This window comes from Bos taurus, chromosome 29 (assembly GCF_002263795.3).
Source record: "Bos taurus isolate L1 Dominette 01449 registration number 42190680 breed Hereford chromosome 29, ARS-UCD2.0, whole genome shotgun sequence".
Classification (NCBI taxonomy): domain Eukaryota; kingdom Metazoa; phylum Chordata; class Mammalia; order Artiodactyla; family Bovidae; genus Bos; species Bos taurus.
Window position 1 is genome coordinate 6,790,880 of NC_037356.1, and position 23,837 is coordinate 6,814,716.

Genomic DNA, 23,837 nt, shown 5'->3' on the forward strand with positions numbered 1-23,837 from the left:
CCTGAAGTGTTATTAGATCCAGGCTGCCTATAAAATATTTTGTTGTTGTTTAATTGTTAAGTCATGACCTGCTCTTTTGCAACCCTCTGGACTGTGGCCTGCCAGTCTCCTCTGTCCATGGGATTTCCCAGGAAAGAATACTAGAGTGGGTTGCCATTTCCTTCCCCAGGGTATGTTTCCAAACCAGGGATAGAACCAGCATCTCCTGTATGGCAGGCAGATTTTTTACCACTGAGCCACCAAAGAAACCCATGGGGAACACATGTATACCTGTGGCGGATTCATTTTGATATTTGGCAAAACTAATACAATTATGTAAAGTTTAAAAATAAAATAAAATTAAAAAAAAATTATGATATACAAAAGCCCATATATTAGGCAGTGTTGTTTGTGATTTTCAGGTGATAAAACTGAGACTTAGAAATGATAAAAGCTAAATTAGAACCCAGACCTAATAATAAAGTTCTCTATTACAAGCTGCTTGTATATAACTTACTGTATAAACACACAATGTTTAAACAAGGCTGTTAGAAGGCATGCTAAAGATTATTACTTTGTAAAGGTATTTTTTCTATTTAACTATGAATATATTGAGAATTTTCATTATTGCCATCACAATCATTATGTACTAATATCAAGTTATTTTTGCAAATGTCCCAGCAATAATGTAACCATCAAGTGTAAGACAGTCAATTGAAAAGTAGAGCTGGCTAAAAATGATCAGAAAAAAATAGATTACTCAGGTTAGTGTAAGACTGATAATGTAGCCCCCTCAGCACATTTTTCAGGAAGAGCCCTTTAAACTTTGTTAATTGAAAAATAACTAAATTGCCTACTTGCCATCATCATAGAGGCTTCTTCTTGCTTTAATTCTGAAGAAGGAAACATGCAGATGGCCTACTAGCGTTTGTTGGCTGGGGCTCAAGCTGCTATAAAGGGTCTAGCTCTGCTTTGCCCTTTACAGTTTGTTCATAAGGATGAAACATCACAAAAACCCACCCTCAACGTCTGAGGCTCCTATGTGCTGTGTGCTTAGCTGCTGTGATGGAGCACACGTAGGGCTGGGAGGGAGAAGATAGGTGTTCAAACCCAGACTCTGCCATCTACCTGCTAATTGCAAGCTCCAGTTGCATCAGCTGCAAAAGGAAGATAATAGTACCTTTATCACAGAGTTGATGTAAGGAGCATTGAACTCAAATGTATGAACTAACTTTCCATACATCAAAATGTTACAGGGCATAGTTATTTACGAGTTCTCTCTCTCATCATCTTATCATGAAATGTGTGCAATTGAATGATTCGTAGTCATTTATTCCTTTGAGATCAACCCCTCCTGGTGAAATTCCATCTCCTGACTGCTAGGCCATTTCCGTCCCACAGCTTGGTCCCACAGCTCAGTTGTCTTGTAATTGTCTCCTGTATTTTTCAAATTAATCGCCCTTTCCCACCTTAACTTTTGAAAGCTCAGAAAATGAACCTGTCATGATTTATAGGGCCTCAAAAGGCTCCAAAAATATCTAAAATTGAAGCATCATGACCTTTAAATTGGAAAGAGAAATGCAGATATAATTGGGCTTCCGAGTCTCCTAAAAGTCAATGGTGGAAGAGTGGAGGGGGTAGAATCTTCAGTCTCAGACAGATCCGTGAATAGAATGCAGCTTTCCGCCTCTGGGGATAGCAACTCTGGACAACTGTAAACCTGACTGCCTCATCTGTTTTCGTATCTGTGGAAGGAGGTCATAATATATATCTAAATATATTATTCTGAAAGTTAAATGAGGTCACATATATCTTCATATACCTCCTGGCTGATAAGTAGTCAATCTTGATCCCCATGTTCCATAATTTTAAAAGATCGCCATGAGTCCTTAACCCCAGAACTTTACTAAATACTTTGGAATTATTCCCCCTGAATCAGTAACTTTCCAATGGTATATAAAACTTCAAATATTTTAAATGTGCTTATACTTTTATCTGTGACAAGACTGAAATCTCAGTCAAGGATCTGGAATTTTCACTTGCAATAAAACCATAAACTATCATGATTAGTAATAAAATATATGCATAATAGTCTGTAAAATATAATAGTAAGATATTTTTACATCTATTCTACATAAAGTATATGTTTTGCATCTGTATATTATGGCTTTAAACACAAAAATCTGAATCAGTGGGGTGAGAGGATCATCTAATGAGAAACAGAGATGAGAAAGTGAGACAGAATGAAAAAACATCAGGTAAATATTTTCTATCATCTCACACTAGAGTATAAGCTTTTTGGAATCAAAGGAGGAGCCAGATTGCTAGTACTGTTTGTGATATTCTCTCAGTGGAAAAGTTTTAAAAGATCAATGTGTGTATGCCTACTGTAGTTTGACTGTATATTGTCCAAATAAGCAGATCAGCGAAAGAACAAAATCTCATTCATGTCTTCAAGTGCCAAATCCAACACTCCCAGGGGACCTGCACACTCCTGGCCCCACCGCATTCCAGCTCTACCCAGTGACTCCAACACTCTCCCCTCTGCTTCTCTGTTTCCCTACAGGCAACTATGGAGAAAGTGGGATGGAAGCTTTCAAAGATATGTCAGCCAAGGAAGGGATTTGCATCGCTCATTCTTACAAAATCTATAGCAATGCGGGGGAGCAGAGCTTCGATAAACTGCTCAAGAAGCTCACGAGTCACTTGCCCAAGGCGCGGGTGGTAGCCTGCTTCTGCGAGGGCATGACGGTGAGAGGGCTGCTGATGGCCATGCGGCGCCTGGGGCTGGCTGGAGAGTTCCTGCTTCTGGGCAGGTAAGTGCCGAGGAGACAGTTCACTTGCAGGTAATAATGTCAGGGATTTGGCAGCTTCAGAGGGTATCTTTTGCTTTGGAAGCTTAATCTGTTGTAGTGCATGTAGAGCTTAAAAATCATTAACACCAGAGCCTGGAAATAATCACAGAAAATAAGTAGATAGGCCATGAGATGATGACTAATGACAGCAGAAATCAACATATGAAAATGAGGAATCCTTAAGTCTTCAAAAAAGAATTGTAAGGAAATGAGAAGGCTTTTAAAATAACTTGCATAATCCCCCTTGGTAAGTAAACACGTGTCAAACTTTATGCAGTCTCTTCTGAAATTGATTCTAAGAATGGCTGTGTAAGCTTCTTTTATAACATAGCATTTTAGAATTTGGGGCTAGAACGGGGGAATTGCTTTTAGTACTAATTTTAAGGCATTGGTAATTTGGCTCATTATTTTATTTCACAAGTGCTATCACATTGCCTGATCACTCACATTGTTACCAGATGAGTTTCTAAAAGATTGACTTCTACAGAGACTGACTTTAATTATCTGGATGATATACTTGATTGGCACAACTCATCTCATTTCCTCCTGATCTTGTTGAATCAGTATATTAGTGTTCTACAAAGAAACAGAAACAGCAATGTGTATCTATGAAAAGAGATACCCAGGAGAATCAAAGTTACAGCTCTGGTCCAAAAACTGGCAGGTGTGATACTCAGGAAAATCGAATGCTTCAGTTTCAGTCTGAAGTCCAGAAAAGACTAATATCCCAACTCAAGCAGTCTTGAAGGAGGAGTTCCCTCTGACTCAACGTTTTTCAGGTTTTCCATTGATTGGGTGAGGCCCACCCACCTTAGAGAAGAAGCTTCATTACTCAGTCTACCCATACAAGTGTTAATCGCATCCAGAAATATCCTTGTAGACAGAATAATGTTTGGCCAAATGTTTCAGCACCCTATGGCCCAATCAAGATGTCACATAAAGTTAGCCATCACAATCCAAGTCAACACCGTAGTTTGAAAAGGTGAACACAGTTCACCGTTTCATACCTTTAAAAAGTCATGATATTATCACATCTTTTCTCGCTAGGTAGCCAATTTAAAGAAGAGAGAGAACCTTCAGAACCACTACATCTTTCTGAGTGTAACTGTCCAAATTAAAAGCCAGCTAACTTGTTCTTAGCTTTTGATGGCTCATTAAAGAAAAGATGCTTCCTTTATTTTCCGAATGCTTAACTGACCTTCTGTGATGAGACTTAGCTCCTGCTTGGCTACATTTTATGACAGCCAGTTTATGTACCTAATTCTCTTCTGTCTGCGCTGATGGCAGTAGATTGATGGGACTGTTTTATATGAGGCCAACCATCCTTCATAAAAATGGTATGAGTGAGATTCCTTTCTCATCGGTGTCATACGTTTTGTTTAAAATCATCCTTGTTGGAAAGAGTGATGCATCAGCTAGTTTCACACAATCCAGGAACCTCCTCACTGCCAATATTCTGATGTTCCAAAGTCCAGTGTCACCAGTGGGATAAAAAGAACAAGACAGAAGCTGGCTTCATACAGTCCTGTTTTTCTTTATGGGGAGGGAGACAAGGGATTCTGCAGCTCCTGTCTGCTGCTTTGCCAACATAAATAAGACAAATCCGAAGCACTTGCTTATCAGCCATATGTTATATCAACAAACAAATGTATTTTGATCACATGTACCCAAGAAAAGTAGGTTGGTAAGTACTATATTTGACATTTTCCATCTACATTTTTTTGCCAATAGTATCACAAGGCCAAAATTCAATATTTTGTATATTTTAAAATTTATTCTGTTTGTGCTGTTGATAAGTTCTTTTCAAATCATTTCATTCATGAAATAATACATTCATAGCCTTAACTAGATTTCTTAGTTCTCTCATTGATTGGCTAATAATAATACAACATTTACTTGAGTACCAGTTCATCTTTGAGCGATTCTGTTAGAAAAATCTTCCTTTCTCTGAATCTTAAAAGTATCTCTCTGTAGTTTCTACATCTTGGATCATATTTTTCTCTTTGAAAGTAATATGCTATACTCTTTCAAATATCTGGAAACCACAGTCCGGTCCTTAGGCCCCCTTCATCTTCCCTTGGAAATCACTAATTTTTCTATTCCTATTTCTTCATAGTGAAAAGGCACTTTGGGTCCTGACCATTTATCAGGACCATTTATAGGATCATTTATCAACTGTTGTGTGCCAGTGTCTTCACTAACCATATAAATGCATTGTTTCATTTAATTATTAATTTGACAAATATTAAGTTGCTAGAGACTTCCCTATAGCTCAGATGGTAAAGAATCTTGCCTGCATTACAGAAGACCTGGGTTCGATCCCTGTGTCTGGAAGATCCCCTGGAGAAGAAAATGGCAACCCATTCCACTATTCTTGCCTGGATAATCCCATGGACAGAGGAGCCTGGCGGGGCCACAGTCCACGGAGTTGCAAGGAGTCGGACATGCCGAAGCCACTAAGACATAGTATCTGTTAAGATGCTTGGACTGTATTAGTGAACAAAATAGAAAATAATCACTACCCTTGTGGACCTTGAAGATGATGAGTTAGATAAAAGTTAATAAGTGCTGTGAAAAAAATCTAAGAACAACTTGTATGATGAATACCATTACCATCTCCATTTTATAGACAAGGACTTTAAGACTCAATATACTGAGTTATAGTAATAATAATTTGTTATATAGACGTATGCCTGGAAGGCAGAATTCCAAATGCCTTTGTAACTCTAGAGACTGAGCAGTTAGCACTGTGTTCCTACTACTTCCAACAGCAAACAACAATAAAGAGAATTTAGATCATCTATTCACTCTCATTTTATAAACGAGGAAACGGATAACGCAAGTGTTTGAATGACATGGTCAAAGTCCCACAGGAACCCAATTACCTTGACTCAAAATCTTGTGCTGTTTTCTTCTGTCAACTATAGAGTAGGAAAGGGGAAAAGTTATAAATTGATAGCAGATTCCTGGTTCTTCATAGATCCTTGGTGTAGGAAAAAAAAAAAAAAAAAACTACCCTAGATGATTTCAATTGAAGTTAGCATTTTTATATTAATATTCCCTCCTAAAAACTCCCATTCAGCTAACCCTGTAACTCCTAGTATTTTAAGGTAATTTTATTTGCATGTACTTCCCTGATCTCTCTGTATGCTCCTTCCTTCCCTTACCCCCAACTCAAACTTAAATGGATCTTAGATACAAGAAGTCAAAATTAAGAGAAAAGACTATATTCAGAACTTCCTACAGGACTCCACATTTAACCACTATAGTTACTTAAAAATCTATCCAGGTGCCTTGGGACAGGCATGTTTAATAGGTCATTCAACTAAAATGTTAGGCATGTCTAAGATAACTCTGCCTCTAAGACAACCTCATCAATCAATATATCTCACCATCTGTGCTGCTCATCTGTAGACTGTTAGAGTGATATGGACCTGGCCACTGGGTCTTCTCGTTTGAGCTCTGGGTAATCTGTTGTCTCATTGCCAAGAAAAATGGCCTGTCTGGGTCCCGGAAATCGTCTTGCTAAACACCTTAGCCTTGACAGCAGAATGAGATCAGTAATCTGAACAAAGGGGCTTATTTTTCTAGAATGGATACAGTGTTTTAGAGCTTGACTTGGGAAAATATTGTTTGAGATATATTATTTACAACTTGTAAAACCTAAATGTTAACTTGGAAACAAGGACTGATTTTCAACAAAGTAATAATTTAAAGATTGTTTTACCTTGTCTATGATTAAAACTATTTAGCTATTTGAATTGAGAATTTGATTGTTACCAGGACACAAGAGGAAATGTACTTAAATTTTAAGACTCATTGGAATTATTACTAGTGTTTTTCCCCCCCAGAGGTTATTGATTTCAAGCTATTGTTTTTAGCTTTTAATTTTTTTAAATTGAAGTATAGTTGATTTACAATGTTGTGTTAATTTCTGCTGTACAGCAAAAATATTCAGTTTTATATATATATATATATATATATATATATATATATATATATACACTTTTCCCATATTTTTTTCCATTTTGGTTTATCTCAGGATTTGAATATAGTCATTTATTCATCCTCTGTGTGCTAGTTTGCATCTGCTAACCCCAGACTCCCACTTTATCCTTCCCCTCTTCTCCTGCCTCTTGGTAATCAGGTATCTGTTCTCTGTGTCTATGAGTCTGTTTCACAGATGGCTTTATTGGTGTCATATTTTTGATCCAATGTATATGCGATATCATACGGTGTTTGTCTTCCTTTCTCTAACTTATCTCATTTAGTATGATAAGCTCTAGGTTCATCTATGTTGCTGCCAATGGCATCATCACATTCTTTTTCACATGTGGGTAATACTCCATTGTGTGTGTGTGTGTGTGTGTGTGTGTGTGTGTGTGTGTGTATACACACCATATCTTCTTAAACCATTCATCTGTTGACTGACAGTTAAGTTGTTTCCATGTCTTGGCTGTTGTGAATAGCACTGCTGTGCACATAGGGGTGCATGCATCTTTGTGAATTACAGCTTTATCTGGATATATACCCAGGAGTTGGATTGCTGGATCATATGGCAACTCTATTTTCATTTTTCTGAGGAACCTCCACACAGCTTTCCATAATTGCTGCACCAACTACATTCCCACCAACAGTGTAGGAAGGTTCACTTTTCTCTGCACTCTCTCCAGTATTTGCTACTTGTAGACTTTTTAATGGTGACCATTCTGACCAATGTGAGGTGATATCTCACTATAGTTTTGACTTGCATTTCTCTAATAATTAAAGATGTTGAGCATCTTTTCCTGTATCTGTTGGCCGGCTGTGTGTGTCCTTTGGAGAATGGTCTATTGAAGGTCCTCTGCCCTTTTTTTGATTGGGTCGTTTATTCTTTTGTTGTTATATGAGATGTTTATCAGTGTTTCTCATAGGAGCTCATGCTGCATTAATATTTTTCAAGATGGAAAGGATAAGAGCTCACTTTAGTAAACATATTTGTGGATAGAATTATACACTATTGTTCTAGTAAAACTATGATAGCTATTATGCAGAAGTAGACATTAGTCTTTATACTTGTATCTCACCAGAGTATTCATTATATTTGTAAATAAGTGTACTTGATTTCCATTAGGCCATTTAGTGTAATTTAATTGTAGTTTGAAAAAAAGTTGTTTTGGGGGAAATATTTATAATTTATTTACAGTTCCTCTCAATCCAGATGCAATGTACCCGTCAGAGGTTATTTTCATCAGAGGTGATAATGCTGGGATATAGTTGACATTCTACTTTTACCAAGTTGCCAGGAGTACAGTGTTCAATAGTTAGGAAACTTAAACACTCATAAAGAAGGGAAAAGGGCTTGGCCAACACTTTACCACAGAATGTATCACAGTTTACTCACCCATTCCCCCTTTCCATGGAAATTTTGGTTGTTTCCAGTCTTTTATTATTATAAAGTAGGTTGTAATATATAGGACTTCCCAGGTGGCTCAGTGATAAAGAATCTGCCTGCCAATGCAGGAAACATGGGTTCTATCCCTAGGTCGGAAAGATCCCCTGGAAGAGGAAATGGCAACCCACTCCAGTATTCTTGCCTGGAAAATCCCACTGACAGAGGAGCCTGGTGGGCTGCACTTCATGGGGTTGGAAACAGAGTCAGACACAACTGAGCGACTGAGCAAGCATGCACACACACACATGTTGCAGTGTGCAGTCGTGGGCATGTGCTGTTTCATATTTACAGCGATGAATCTTCACGGTAGATTCTTTGAAGTGGGATTGGCTAGATCAAAAGATAAATGCATATGTACTTTTGTTAAATAGTGTCAAATTCCTTTTGAAAAATTTTATTTTCCCTTCAGTGATGTATGGAAAGTAGCTATTTCCCCTCAACTTGTCTGACAGGATATGTGTCAAGCTTTTCATTTGTAAATCTGTTATTGGAAAAATGGTATATCAATGTAATATAATTTGAATTTATTTTTTTCTGCACAAGGTTAAACTTTGTTTTCTTATGCTAAAGTACAAATATATACTTCTTAGTGCACTATCTCTGTACATCTTTTGTCTGTCTTTTATTAGGTAAAAAAGTTGCTTTCATTGAGTTCCTGTTCTGTGTTAGAAGACAAGGAGAGAGGGAAAGAGAGTGGGAAGGAGAAGGATGTCAGCAGGAGAGGAAAGAGGGGAGAGCAGAAATTTAATGCTCTAAGCAACGTTGGATGTTTCAAGTTTTAGATGCCTTTAAGTTTGGTAATTTGTTGTTGTTCAGTCCCTCATCCGTGTCCCACTCTTTTTGACCCCATAGACTGCAGCATGCCAGGTTTCCATGTCTGTCCATCACCAACTCCCAGAGCTTGCTCAAACTCATGTCTATCGAGTTGGTGATACCATCGAACCATCTCATCCTCTGTTGTCCCCTTCTCCTCTTTCCTTTAATCTTTCCCAGCATCAGGGTCTTTTCTAATGAGTCAGGTCTTCGCACCAGGTGGCCAAAGTATTGGAGCTTCAGTTTCAGCATCAGTGTTTCCAATGACTATTCAGGGTTGATTTCCTTTAGGATTGAGTGGTTTGATCTCCTTGCAGCTCAAGAGACTCTCAAGAGTCTTCTCCAGCACCACAGTTCAAAACCATCAATTTTTGTTGATATCCCCATTTTATAATTAATTTGTGTAATATTTTATATTCAGCATATATGTGATATCATACCGTATTTCTCTTTCTTTTCCAAACCTACTTTGCTTAAATAATCTCTAGATCCATCTATGTTGCTGCAAATGACATTATTTCATTATTTTTATGTATAATATTCCATTGTGTGTGTGTATGTGTATATATATGTATGTGTGTGTATATATATATATATATACATATATATATATACACGCCGCATCTTCTTTAAACATTCATCTATTGATGGACAATTGATTGCTCACTGGACTTAAATGACTGGACAAGGTCACATTAGTTTATCCTAGTGGCTGTTCTAAGTATCACAAAGAGAGATGTCTTTTAGCAACAGAAGTGTTTGCATATTTATAATAACTTCCCTGGTTATAGGTGGCTCAGAGAGTAGAGAATCCACCTGTAATGCTGGAGACATGGGTTTGATCCCTGGGTTGGAAAGATCCCCTGGAGAAGGGCCTAGCAACCCACTTCAGTATTCTTGCCTGGAGAATCCCCATGGACAGAGGAGCCTGGAGGGTCCTTGTCCATGAGGTCACAAAGAGTCGAACACGACTGAGTGACTAAACACCCAGCACATGATAGCTTCAGTCTAATTTTGATTCCGCTTCGTTTTTGTTGTTTTAGGTTATCCTGTGAAAATTAAATAAACCTAGTAAATGTAAATGCCTTAAAACCTGTTGTAAATTTTGTGATGATTTTGTAATGCAAGTAAAGTCAGCCAAACTCTGCCTGCTTTGCCTGGAGTTGTTTTCCTCCTCATCTTCATTTGAGTTGGAAAGACCAGACGAATTACATTGTGTTCAGTCTATAAACAGCCCATTGTTTAGATGCATGTGCCTTGGATCATATGAAAAACTCTCTGAACCATATGGGTTGAGCACTGAGTATGTGTTAAGAAATTTGGAGAGCAGCCTAGGAAACAGTATTTTCAGCCTTGTAGTATTTTGATAATTATTCCATCATTGGAGAAGGCTTTTTTTAGGAGTGTGAGAATATGATAGGTGTTATTTTCCAAAAGATAATCCCAGGATATGGCTTATGAATAGATGAAGTCAGACGCATATGGAAGAACAGTATCTCTAATGAAAATTACACTATTGAGGACTATGGCAGTGTGAATGATGAAAAGGCAATAGACCATGCCCTCCTTACTAATTAAAATGTGCATATCACCTTGTTTGTGATAATAGCATCAGGAATGCATGTCTGTGTCCAAGCTCACCAAAATGTATACATCTAATATGTGCAGCTTTTTGTATATCATGCACAACTCAATGAAGTTGGAAAAATATGTAGGAGCTGCTGATGTGTTGGATAATAAGGAGTGTAGGGAGATGTCAAGGGTGTTTTCTAGATTCAGTTCATTTGCTCAGTCATGTCTGACTCTTTGCAACCCCATGGACTACAGCACGCCAGGCTTCCCTGTCCATCACCAACTCCCGGAGCTTGCTCAAACTCATGTTCATCAAGTCGGTGATGCCATCCAACCGTCTCATCTGCTGTCATCCCCTTCTCCTCCTGCCCTCAATCTTTCCCTGAATCAGGGTCTTTTCAAATGAGTCAGTTTTTCGCATCAGGTGGCCGAAGTATTGGAGTTTCAGCTTCAGCATCAGTCCTTCCAATGAATATTCAGGGCTGATCTCCTTTAGGATGGACTGGTTGGATCTCCTTGCAGTCTAAGGACTCTCAAGAGTCTTTTCCAACACCATAGTTCAAAAGCATCAATTTTTTGGCACTCAGCATTCTTTATAGTCCAACTCTCACATCCATACGTGACTAGTGGGAAAACCATAGCTTTGACTAGATGGACCTTTGTCAGCAAAGTAATGTCTCTGCTTTTTAATACACTGTCTAGGTTGGTCATAGCTTTTCTTCCAAGGAGCAAGTGTCTTTTAATTCCATGGCTGCAGTCACCATCTGCAATGATTTTGGAGCCCAAGAAAATAAAATCTCTCACTATTTCCATTGTTTCCCCATCTATTTGCCATGAAGTGATGGGACCAAATGCCATGATCTTAGTTTTCTGAATGTTGAGTTTTAAGCCAGCTTTTACATTCTCCTCTTTAACTTTCATCAAGAGGTTCTTTAGTTCTTCACTTGCTGATTTCTAGAGTATTAAGTGTATAACAAGATAGATGATGGTACCTTTATTGAGATGAAAATAATTGGGTAAGAACCAGGTATGAGGTTGAGAGCAGATCATGAGTTCAATTTGGATAAGTTGACCTAATGTGCATTTCACACACAGAAATAGGCAAGAAAGCAGAAGAACTTGTAAATCTGGAGCTCAAAAGAGAAATATGTGTACTCAGTCACTCAGTCATTTCTGACTGTTTGTGGCCCGTTGGCCTGTAGCCAGCTAGGCTCCTCTGCAAATGGAATTCTCCACGCAAGAATACTGGAATGGGGTGCCATTTCATACTCCAGGGGATCTTCTCAACCCAGGGCTTGGAAACCACATGTATCTTGCATCCCCTACATTGGCAGGCAGATTCTTTACCACTACCACCACCTGGGAAACCCCAAAAGAGATATATAGGCTGTAAATAAAAATAAGCAATGCGTCTGAATAATTTAGCCTTATTAATGGAAGATGTGGATATGTAGAATTAGAAAGTCTAAGAAATTGTCTTGGAGGCACCTCAACATTGAATGCATGGAAGAAAGATGAACTCAGCAAAGGAGATAGAGAAAAAGCATATTCAGAGTTTGGGGAGGAAAACCCAGATGGTGCTGTGACCCATGGAAGAGCAGGTTTAAAGCAGAGGCCACCAGGGTCAAATGATTCTAGGAGACAAGTGCAAATAATTTTGAGAGGACCTTTTTTTAAGTGGAAGTAATTTAGGGTTTAGTAAGTGTTGAGTGAATGGAGAAATAAAAACAGTCAGAATGAAGTAGCTAAGAAGTGAGTAGGAGGTGAGAAAATGAACCCAGAGCATACAAGCCACTGCTTTGGAAAGTGAAACTGAGGAATGAAGAATGATAGAATTATATATTGAGAGAAAATGAGCTCAAGAGAGAGGTTTTTAACATAATATTTTACTTTTTCTCCAAAACTGTAGTTTATGATGAAAAGTATTTTAAACAGTGAACAAGCTATACAATTAAAAGCATTTATTTTCACATCTGTAGCAACACAAGGTATTATTAAATGTTTTGATGTTTACTAATGTTACAGGTGAAATTTAACATCATCATGTTTTAATTCCTAATTCCTTAATTATGAGTGAGATTATATATCTTTCATATTTTAGTCAATAGGTAATATATGTTTATATTTTTTGCAAGCTACCTAATCATGCACGGAGTCCTTTTTTTTTGTTTGTTTTTTCTTATTGGTTTATATAAAAGTTGTTTATAAATTAAAGAAAGTAGATTATTGACATGTGTAGCAGATATTTTCCCTCTTGTAATTAATTTGACTTTACTTACAGCACTTGGAACAATACCAAACTTTATGCTTCAGCAATTTTTTCACATTTTTCTTCTATGACTCTTACAATTTGTATATTGCATACAGAGGCCTGTCACAGAGATTTTTTTAGTGGGTTGTTTAACTTTAGTATCCAGGTAGAATAGGAGGATGTAATAAATGGGGGGACAGTTTATAGTATCAACTCCCTAAAAATGTGGAAATGAGTGACATTTACAGTGTAGGTGGGAGGAGGAAGCCGAGAAGGTCAGCTCCAGATTTGGAACAGAAAGAATTTATGTCAGGGGCAAAGGTAGGTAATGTTTAAAAGTTTGAAAATAGGAAACTCGTTTAGTAACCCCTCTTTCCTTTGTAAAATCAGAGGCAAGAAGGGGGGCAGAGAGAGTGTGTGTGTGTTAGGAGGATTGTGTACCAGTGATCTAAGGAGCTGTCACTGGAGATTGGAGAAAAAGGAAAACAGTACTTTCAATAAGTGGTTTTCTATATTATCATTTTATTTTCTTACTCCATTTGTTATAAATAATAGAAGAAGATTGGTTATACTGTAATGAAGACATGTTCTTAAAATAACCACACATTTAACATTTGTACATATGTGGTCACATCAAGTATTGTAATGAATTCTCTCTGTTAGGGTTTTAAAGGTTGATTGAACAACAGCCTTGATCTCAAATTAAAAACCAAGAGGAGCAAGTCGTGGAGATGAGTTATCTTAGCTAACTAGAGACCAAGTCCATGACCGGATAGACCTCCCTCCTAGGCAGTGAAGGATGGGGAAGCTTGGTGAGCTGCAGTCCATGGGGTCACAGAGAGTCGGACAGGACTGAAGGCTGAACGACAACAAAACGCCGCCCTGAGGCCTGGCACAGCTGGACAATGCAGAACTTCCTCCCTTTAGAAGCGGCCTTAAGGATGACAATAGGGAAATGCTCACATTCAGAGGGATGATTTGCTTTGAAAAAGAACAGACTGAGTGGTCAGCACTTGGCCCAGTCTCACCAAACAGACGTCAGTCATTCTCTTGAGCAGAAGGGAGGGTAATAGAGGAGAGAATCTATGTGTCTTCATTTTACGTGTTTTGGTTTTTTTAACCCCTGCCCAATGGGAAAGTCCTCTGAAATACTCCTTTTTGAAGTGTAAAGAATGAGATGTATTCTCCTTCTGAAGCAGATAGATAATATTAACTTTGCTTTCAGATGAAGACTATGATGCTCAGAGACATCCCTTGTCTCATCAATGTCACCATCTGAAATGTAAATGAAACCAATTGTTTTGTAAGGTGCTATCGATCTGACAAGTGGAAATGCCCAGAAGGAGAACAGAAGGTCTTTGTATTATTCCACAGAGCAGAATGAAACTAACCAGTGTCTTCAAAGGCTCTTCCAGTACTTGGGCTTGTGCTTTGGAGGCATCTGCATCCCAAAGGGGTCTGGTAGCTTTAAGGCTGATTGCTCTTCCAAAATTTTGTTTAGATGAATTTTTTAAATAATTGGATGGTAATAGTAGCTCTTTATGGGGTGTTCTTTGTGTAGTAAACACTGTTCTAAGTGGTTGGTTTTCATGTGTTTATTGACTTTTCATAACATTCCAAATTAAAAGTTATTGTTATTAACATCAGTTTATTGCTGAAGAAACTGCCATACAGAGAGACAATGAATTTTCTCAAAATCACAAGGCAGGAAGTAGCAGATAAGGCACTGTTTGCTTAATCACTGTGCTAACCTATCTAGATCTTTGATAATCCTTAATGTCAGTATATATTTGATCCATATGGTATAAAATATTTTTCTCCATCTTTAATAAAAAAATAATAGCAATTAAAGATGATTCTAAAAGAAAGATTTCTTTTTTTAAGTAAGATAAATAAAGCCTGGAGCAATCCAACTTTCTGTAAATGAGAAAAATTCAATGATTAGATGGGCTGTTCCTTTGGACTGCAAGGAGATCCAACCATTCCATCCTAAATGATATCAGTCCTGGGTTTTCAGTGGAAGGCCACCTGATGCAAAGAGCTGACTCATTTGAGAAGACCCTGATGCTGGGAAAGATTGAGGGCTGGAGGAGAAGGGGTTGACAGAGGATGAGATGGTTGGATGGCATCACCAACTCAATGGACATGAGTTTGGGTAGACTCCAGGAGTTGATGATGGACAGAGAGGCCTGGTGTGCTGCAGTTCATGGGTTCGCAAAGAGTCGGACATGACTGAGCGACTGAACTGAACTGAGATGGGCTGTTGAATCTGCATGACTATTTTTCCATGCACAACTTATTAGGAAAACACTCTAGTAAAGTTTAGCTTCCAGGAAAGAGAAAAGTTTAGAGTTGTTTATAAGAATGATCAAACATCTGTGCAGAAACGAAGGCAAACATAAAATGTTATTCTGTGGTGAAACCAGTAGAAATTCATTTGTTCTTCCAGTGTTTTCCAGAAGACTAAAATGTTTTGGTAAGGTGACCATATTGTGTACATATTTCTATTAATTGGAGGACACTGTGATAAGTCATTCTATGCCAGTGGCTGGCAAACTAAGGGCCATGGGTTAAATCCAGCTCTCCTCCTATTTTTGTAAATAAAGTTTTATTGAAAAACTGCCACACTCATTTATACAATGTCTATGACTGTTTTGGAGCTACAATAATACAGTTGAGTAATTGCAACAGAGACTGTATGTGTCATAAAGCTTAAAATATTTACTGTCTGGCCCTGTGTAAAAAAATTCATTGACCCTTGATCTAGAGGGTTTCTTTTTGTGTGTGTGTGTGAATCTGGCTTTCCTTACTCACACAGCTTATTAGCACTTAGGCTTCGGATATTTATTCAGCAGCACTCATGATTTCTACATACATTCCACTTCCTTTTCAGTTCTCCTTGAGGTTTAATGGCGGCTGCTGGTCATGGGATCAGAAAATTCTAGAACTGTTGGTTGAGTTAGGATATTACTTATTCACTTCACTGTCCAGCAGAAACTAACACAACGTTTTAGTTCAGTTCAATTCAGTTCACTTGTTCAGTCGTGTCCAACTCTCCGTGACCCCATGAATCGCAGCATGCCAGGCCTCCCTGTCCATCACCATCTCCCAGAATTCACTCAAACTCACGTCCATTGAGTCAGTGATGCCATCCAGCCATCTCATCCTCTGTCGTCCCTTTCTCCTCCTGCCCCCAATCCCTCCCAGCATAAGAGTCTTTTCCAATGAGTCAATTCTTCGCATGAGGTGGCCAAAGTACTGGAGTTTCAGCTTTAGCATCATTCCTTCCAAAGAAATCCCAGGGCTGATCTCCTTCAGAATGGACTGGTTGGATCTCCTTGCAGTCCAAGGAACTCGCAAGAGTCTTCTCCAACACCACAGTTCAAAAGCATCAATTCTTCGGCGCTCAGCTTTCTTCACAGTCCAACTCTCACATCCATACATGACCACTGGAAAAACCACAGCCTTGACTAGATGGACCTTTGTTGGCAAAGTAATGTCTCTGCTTTTCAATATGCTGTCTAGGTTGGTCATAGCTTTTCTTCTAAGGAGTAAGCGTCTTTTAATTTCATGGCTGCAGTCACCATCTGCAGTGATTTTGGAGCCCCCCAAAAATAAAGTCTGACACTGTTTCCACTGTTTCCCCATCTATTTCCCATGAAGTTATGGGACCGGATGCCATGATCTTCGTTTTCTGAATGTTGAGCTTTAAGCCAACTTTTTCACTCTCTTCTTTCATTTTCATCAAGAGGCTTTTAAATTCCTCTTTACTTTCTGCCATAAGGGTTTTGTCATCTGCATATCTGAGGTTATTGATATTTCTCCCAGCAATCTTGATTCCAGCTTGTGCTTCTTCCAGCCCAGCATTTCTCAAGCAGGGTGACAATATACAACCTTGATGTACTCCTTTTCCTATTTGGAACCAGTCTGTTGTTCCATGTCCAGTTGTGGTTTCTCAAGAGGCAGGTCAGGTGGTCTGGTACTCCTATCTCGTTCAGAATTTTCCACAGTTTATTGTGATCTACACAGTCAAAGGCTTTGGCATAATCAATAAAGCAGAAATAGATGTTTTTCTGGAACTCTCTTGCTTTTTCGATGCAATCATAACTCCAATTAAAAAAAAAAATCAGTGGAGAGGAGACCAAGAACAAAGGAGCTTTCCTGATTATCTTGAAACATAATGTCCAAAGCAGTTGGAACATACAGTGCACTGGAAATACTTCATTTGAGTACCCACTCAGTTTTGAATTATTTAACTTTATCTAAAATAAATTTAACAAGGAATGGACTGTTTGGGTATAAATGTTAGTCTTTCTAGTATAGTTATGTTTACTCCTTTCATTTGCTGTCATGGACTGATGACATAGATTAAAAAATCACCCTTCTGAATATTTTCTGAAATCCAGTCTCAAAATCAAATATCTGTTTTTATTTCATTTACTTTTTCAAATTTGAGGTTTTGAAATGTGCCCATTGATCTTTATGTGTAGCAGTAAGTAGACATGTAAGTAGACATTATACTAATACTTATTTCCTTGTTTTTCCAGTATTGCTTTTTTTTCCCTTATATCATCCTTCTCTCCCTACCTCACTCCCTTCTTTTCCTCCACCCCAGTCCCTCCCTGTAACCAACATGAATAACTTGCCTGTTTTCTTCTCACATTTCTTCTTGGTCTTATAATCATTGACATACATATCTCCCTCCAATTTATGGGGAATTTGCTCAGAGGGTAAAACATCTGCCTACAATGCTGGAGACCCAGGTTCGATCCCTGAGTTGGGAAGATCCCCTGGAGAAGGAAATGGCAACCCACTCCAGTACTCTTGCCTGGAAAATCCCATGGACTGAGAAGCCTGGTAGGCTGCAGTCCATGGGGTCACAAAGAGTTGGAAACGACTGATAGACTTCACTTCATGTTAAACTTTGTAATTTGTGTTTGTATCCATAATTAAGTATGGTTCTTTTTATAGCTTCTGGATTTTTTCCTCAATCTCTGAAACCAGGAGAGTATTGTTTGTTTTTTCCCTTTATTCATCTAATCCAACCAGAAGTGTTTAAATTAAATTCATAAAGGGGAAAGCCAACATTATTTTCTGTAAGATAGATGTGCCTGCATCAAGCATTGTGTGTGCGTGCATACTCGGTCATGTTCAGCTCTGCGACCCCTTGGGCTGTAGCCCACTGGGCTCCTCTGTCCGCAGACTTTTTCTGACAAAAATACTGGAGTGGATGATTTATTAAATAAATAGTCCTTTCACAATGAAATAACAATATTTCATATATTAAATTTTACATGTTAAAAAATTACATATTTTCTGTATACCAGTATGTAATTTTAGATTCTTTTTTTGATGCCGTTGTTTTATTTGTTTTTTTCTAATGCTAGAAGCATAGTGTTTTAATCATACTGTCTCTCTAGAATACTTTAATAACTGGTAAGGTATATCATCCTAATTATTCTTATATCCATAATTTTAGTGTTTTATTAAAATATTTTTGTCTATAAAGACAATATTATTTTCTAATTGTAAAATTAGTTTTCTGAGAACTAATTTTAGAAAACTGAAATTTAATGATATTAAATGTTCAATCCAAAAATTGGAAATGAGTTTTATTCACATATTTGCATCTTTCCATAAAGATAGATTGCTTTATAAAGATTGTGTAGTTTTTCAGTTATTACTGTGCTTTGTAGTTTTTCTTAGCATATTTTTAAATTTCTAGCTAGTTATTGCTAGTATAGACAATAGCAACTTAACGTTTTTATAATTCAAGTTCCTTTTTAATTATTTATAGCTTTTTCCAGAAGTTTTGGATTTTGTAGATATACAATAATTTTATCAAGGCAAATTAGCTGAGTCACTTCCTCTCCTTTACTTATACAAATTATGCCATTTCCAGAATTTATGACATTGACTAAAATCTCTAAGACATTGTTTTGTAATTATAGTGATAATAAGTATCCCTTTCTGTACTTATTTCAGTACTCTTGCCTGGAAAATCCCATGGACAGAGGAGCCTGGAAGGCTGCAGTCCATGGGGTCGCTAAGAGTTGGACATGACTGAGCGACTTCACTTTCACTTTTCACTTTCATGCATTGGAGAAGGAAATGGCAACCCCTCCAGTGTTCTTGCCTGGAGAGTCCCAGGGACGGGGGAGCCTGGTGGGCTGTGTCTGTGGGGTCACACAGAGTCGGACACGACTGAAGCGACTTAGCAGCAGCAGCAGCAGCATTCTATTTTTGTCCTTAGCATATTTGCTTATTTTTTTCCTTCTTACATTGTTATTTTAGTCATGCTGGGTGTTCATATCTTCAGATCCAAATACGCACACACACAGACACACACACACAACTTAAACAAGAATAAATAAAATTGGATATGAAGTTAAAAGCTTCAGTGGTGTGTTTATAATTTGCTCTATCACCAGGAATTCTTTTAAAAATTAATTTGATTCTGGCTTAAGGTGACAACCTAAACACACGCGTTTATCCCTGCTCCTGCTTCAGAAATCCATTAATCTGATCTGCCATTTCATTTAAAGTAAAAGCTAATCTTTACAATATTTTGCTGGACTCCCAAATATATTACTTCCCCCTCCCACCTGTGTCCTATTGCCCCTCACCTCTCTCACTACAGTCCAGCCACAATGGCCTCTCAAAAAATCGTAGTCCCATTTCTACCTAAGGGCCAGTGCGTTTACTATTTCCATAGCCTGAAACAATCTTCTGCAGATACCTTCTCACTGAATTCTTTATCATGAAGTCTTCACTCACACATCACCTTCTCAGTGAAACTTCCCGAAACACTACCTTTAAACATGAGACATGCACTCCCATGCACACTTCTCACTCCCTACCTACTTTATATTTGTCAGCAATACACATTACTTTCTAATGCACTATGTAATTCTCTTATTCACTCAATTTATTGTCACTGTAGTCTGTGCTAGAAGATAAACTCCAGGAATTTTTATCTGTTTGTTGCGCTCTCCTCTGTCCCTGGAAAAATACTTGGTACATAACAAGCACTTAATAAAATTATATTAAGCAGCTGGAAAACCTTTAGCCCCTATGTTGGCAAGCAAGATTTAAAAAAAAAAAAAAAAACCTTTTCCAAGCTAAAATCCTGAATGAGCTGAGATCAGAGATAGTGGAGCTGGGAGAAGAAGCAAGTTTCACATCCTCAGACAAGTGTGTAGTTTTATGATCTCAGAAAAGTTCGGCTAGTTCTGTTGTTTCCACCATCCTCATCTCACCCAAACTGTCTTTGACCATCTGATTCTTCCTTTGTCGCCAAACAAGCCTTAGCTAGGAAGAGGGGGCTGATATATTTAAGAGAAAGTTAAAAGTTAAAAGTTCTAGAGGTCTCCATGAAATACGAGGATATGTGTGGAGATGAATTGTGTGAGTCTATGCAGATTATGGTACGAAAATGTCACAGTGCTAGTACGAAGCAGTGTTCAGGTCATGGCCCAAGGGGTGGCCCTAGGAATGAGTGACTGAATTCATGCAGAGATGAATAATATTGCTAATAGGACACTGATTAAGTTATCTGCATAAAATGTTGAATTTGCTGTTTCTGTGTTTTTGGTTTTCCCTGGTGACTCTGATGGTAAAGAATCTGCCTGTAATGCAGCAGACCTGGGTTCAATCCCAGGTCGGGAAGATTCCCCAGGAGAAGGGAATAACTACCCATTCCTGTATTCTTGCCTGGAAAATCCCATGGACGTAAGAGACTAGCAGGCTACAGTCCATCAGGTCACTGAAGAGTAAGATGCAACTGAGCAACGGACGGTGTTTTTAGTATTAAGAATTTTCATATTCCAAACAAATAATTTAAAAAAAGGCATTTGACAATTCTACAAATCATTTAGCATGAGAAGAAGAGCATTATATTTTTTAAATTCATTACAGAAAAGCATTTTGTTCCCTGTAACAGAATTTAGTTTACATGATATGCCCCCAAACTTTTAAAGATGTATCTACATTTACTGTGATAATCTCAAGAGATGGTTTAGCTTGACAATTTCATTTTTATATTTTTACAGTTTCTATGGTAGGCTAGATTATGTGGCAAAACAATTGAAAAAAGACAGTGGTGGAAACTCCTGTGGGAAAATTTCATTTCTAAAAATGCTACATAATCTTGATTTCTAAGTACACAGGAGGATTTTTTTTCTTTAGCTTAGACTTTACTGCTGTGCATGTTGAGGCAATATCATAACCACAGCAATGCTAATGCCTTATATTTCTGTGGTGCTCTACAGATTACAAATGCTTTTATATGCATTATTCCATTTAATCCTCCTTGTTCCATAAATGCATGATAGTCATCAGTAAAAATATGTCCAGATGGACAAATTGGACATCAGCCATCCAAATAAACACGAGGCCAGTGGCTACCAAATACAGTCTTATAGGCCCTTAGAAAGCTTTAATGAAAATTTCAAAGGTCCACAATGAAATTAAAGAAATAAATGGATAAATAAATACATAAACAGACAATTATCTGTACATATACATGCGAATGTGTCTAGTTACTGGCTGCCGTTATTTTTTTTTAAAGATATTTTCATTTATTTCTTCAAGTATTTATTTGGTAATACATTGCAGGTGTGAGTGCATATCTTAGTTGTTCCAACTCTTTGCAATTCCATGGGCTGTAGCCCTCCAGGCTCCCCTGTCCTTGGAGTTTTTCAGGCAAGAATCCTGGAACAGGTTGCCATTTCCTCCTGCAGGGGATCTTCCCCACCACTATACACTAAATATAATATAACAAAAATGACCAATATAATCCTGTCCTTCTGCAGCTTAAGGTTTAAGTAAGCAAAAAATAAGAACTAATTATTTAATTCTATGATTTTTAGCTTTATCGAGGGATATATGAAAAATTGCACACATCCAATATGTATATCTTAATTAGTTCAGTTCAGTCACTCAGTCATGTCCTACTCTTTGCGACCCCATGGACTGCAGCATGCCAGGCCTCCCTGTCCATCACCAACTCCCGGAGCTCACTTAAACTCATGTCCTAAGTCAGTGATGCCATCCAACCATCTCATCCTCTGTCATCCCCTTCTCCTCCTGCCTTCAATCTTTCCCAGCACCAGGGTCTTTTCAAATGAGTCAGCTCTTCACATCAGGTGGCCAAAGTATTGGAGTTTCAGCTTCAACATTAGTCCTTCTTAATGAGTTTGGACATATACCTAACCTGTGATACCATCACCACAACCAAAGTACTAAACATCTATCATCTGCAAAAATTTCCTTGTGTTCTTATGTGTGTGTGTGATTTGGTAAGAAAACTACCCTTTTAACATATTTTAAAGTATACAATATTATATTATTAACAGTATATACTGTGCTCTACAGCAAATCTCTAGACCTGTTCCTATAAAAACAAGATTTTATATCCATTAAAAAAAACAAAATTTCTCCATCTCCTAGGCCGTGGCAACCAGCATTTTACTCTCTCTTTTTACGACTTTGAATGGAATTATGCAACGTTTGTCCTTCAGTGATTGGCTATTTCACTTAACATAAAGGTCTCTAGGTTCATCTATGTTGTCATAAATGGCAGAATTTCCTTTTTTAAGACTGAATAATATTGCATTAATTAAATTTGAGGTTTTCCATATCTTGATTGGGCTTCCCTGGTGGTTCAGATGGTAAAGAGTCCACCTGCAATGCAGGAGATCTAGGTTCGATCTCTGGGTTGCGAAGATTCCCTGGAGAAAGAGAACAGCTATGCACTCCAGTATTCTGGCCTGGAGTATTCCATGGTCAGAGGAGCCTGGCAGCTACAGTCCGTGGAGTTGCAAAGAGTCGGACATGACTGAGCAACTTTCATTCATTCCTTCATATCTTAATTATTGTGAATAATACTTCAGTGAACATGAGGACACAGATACCTGTTCAAGATTCTGATTTCAGTAAGCTTGGGTATACACTCAGAAGTGCGGTTGCTGAGTCATATGGTACCTCTGTTTTTATCTCTTAGAGAAACCTACATAATGCTTTCCCTTGTGGTTGCATCAATTTACATTCCTATCAACAATATATAGGGTTCCAGTTCCTCCACATCCTCGCCAATATTTATTGCTACTGCTAAGTCGCTTCAGTCGTGTCTGACTCTGTGCGACCACATAGACGGCAGCCCACCAGGCTCCCCCGTCCCTGGGATTCTCCAGGCAAGAACACTGGAGTGGGTTGCCATTTCCTTCTCCAATGCATGAAAGTGAAAAGTGAAAGTGAAGTCACTCAGTCATGTCCTACTCTTAGCGACCCCGTGGACTGCAGCTGACCAGGCTCCTCCATCCATGGGATTTTCCAGGCAAGAGTACTGGAGTGGGGTGTCATTGCTTTCTCTGGCCAATATTTATTATCCTTTGTTTTTTGATAATAGCCATTGTAACAGGTATGAGGTAATATCTAATTTTGATTTTGATGTGCATTTTCTTAATGATTAGTGATGCTGGGCACCTTTTCTTATAACTGTTGTCCATTTGTATGTTTTCTTTGGAGAAATATCTGTTTGACATTAACCCCTTACCAGAGAGATGATGTCCAGATATTTTCTCCCATTCCATATAATGCCTTTTCAATATGTTGATTTTTTTGCTGTGCAGAAACAAAGTTTAATAAGTACAGTGAGTAAATCTTTTTTAAACATTTTTTCAAAATAGAATATTCATTTTTATATTAGGTGATGATGATAATTAATGGTAATTTGCTGAAAGATTTCCAAATAGAAAATTGAATTGCCAGTGCTCTGTTGGCTCTAAAATAATCTGTAACCACAATGGTGTTTGTGAACCACCATTCAAGGCTGACACTGATGTGCACATACTGCTAAAGATATTATTCCAGAGGGAGAAATGATGAGTTGAGATCCAGTTTGGCAACTTCTGTGTGACTTGTTCTTTTATTT

General features: G+C 38.0%; 1 protein-coding gene across 2 annotated transcripts in view; it reads left to right on the forward strand.

The window, feature by feature from the left end:
- Positions 1-23,837, forward strand: part of GRM5 (glutamate metabotropic receptor 5) — a 644,941-nt gene that overhangs the window by 234,090 nt on the left and 387,014 nt on the right. For both annotated transcript variants that reach the window (XM_015461120.3, XM_024987445.2), the window contains exon 3: positions 2,546-2,795. In XM_015461120.3, the coding sequence (XP_015316606.2) occupies positions 2,546-2,795 (250 nt within the window). The remainder of the gene's footprint in view (positions 1-2,545; positions 2,796-23,837) is intronic.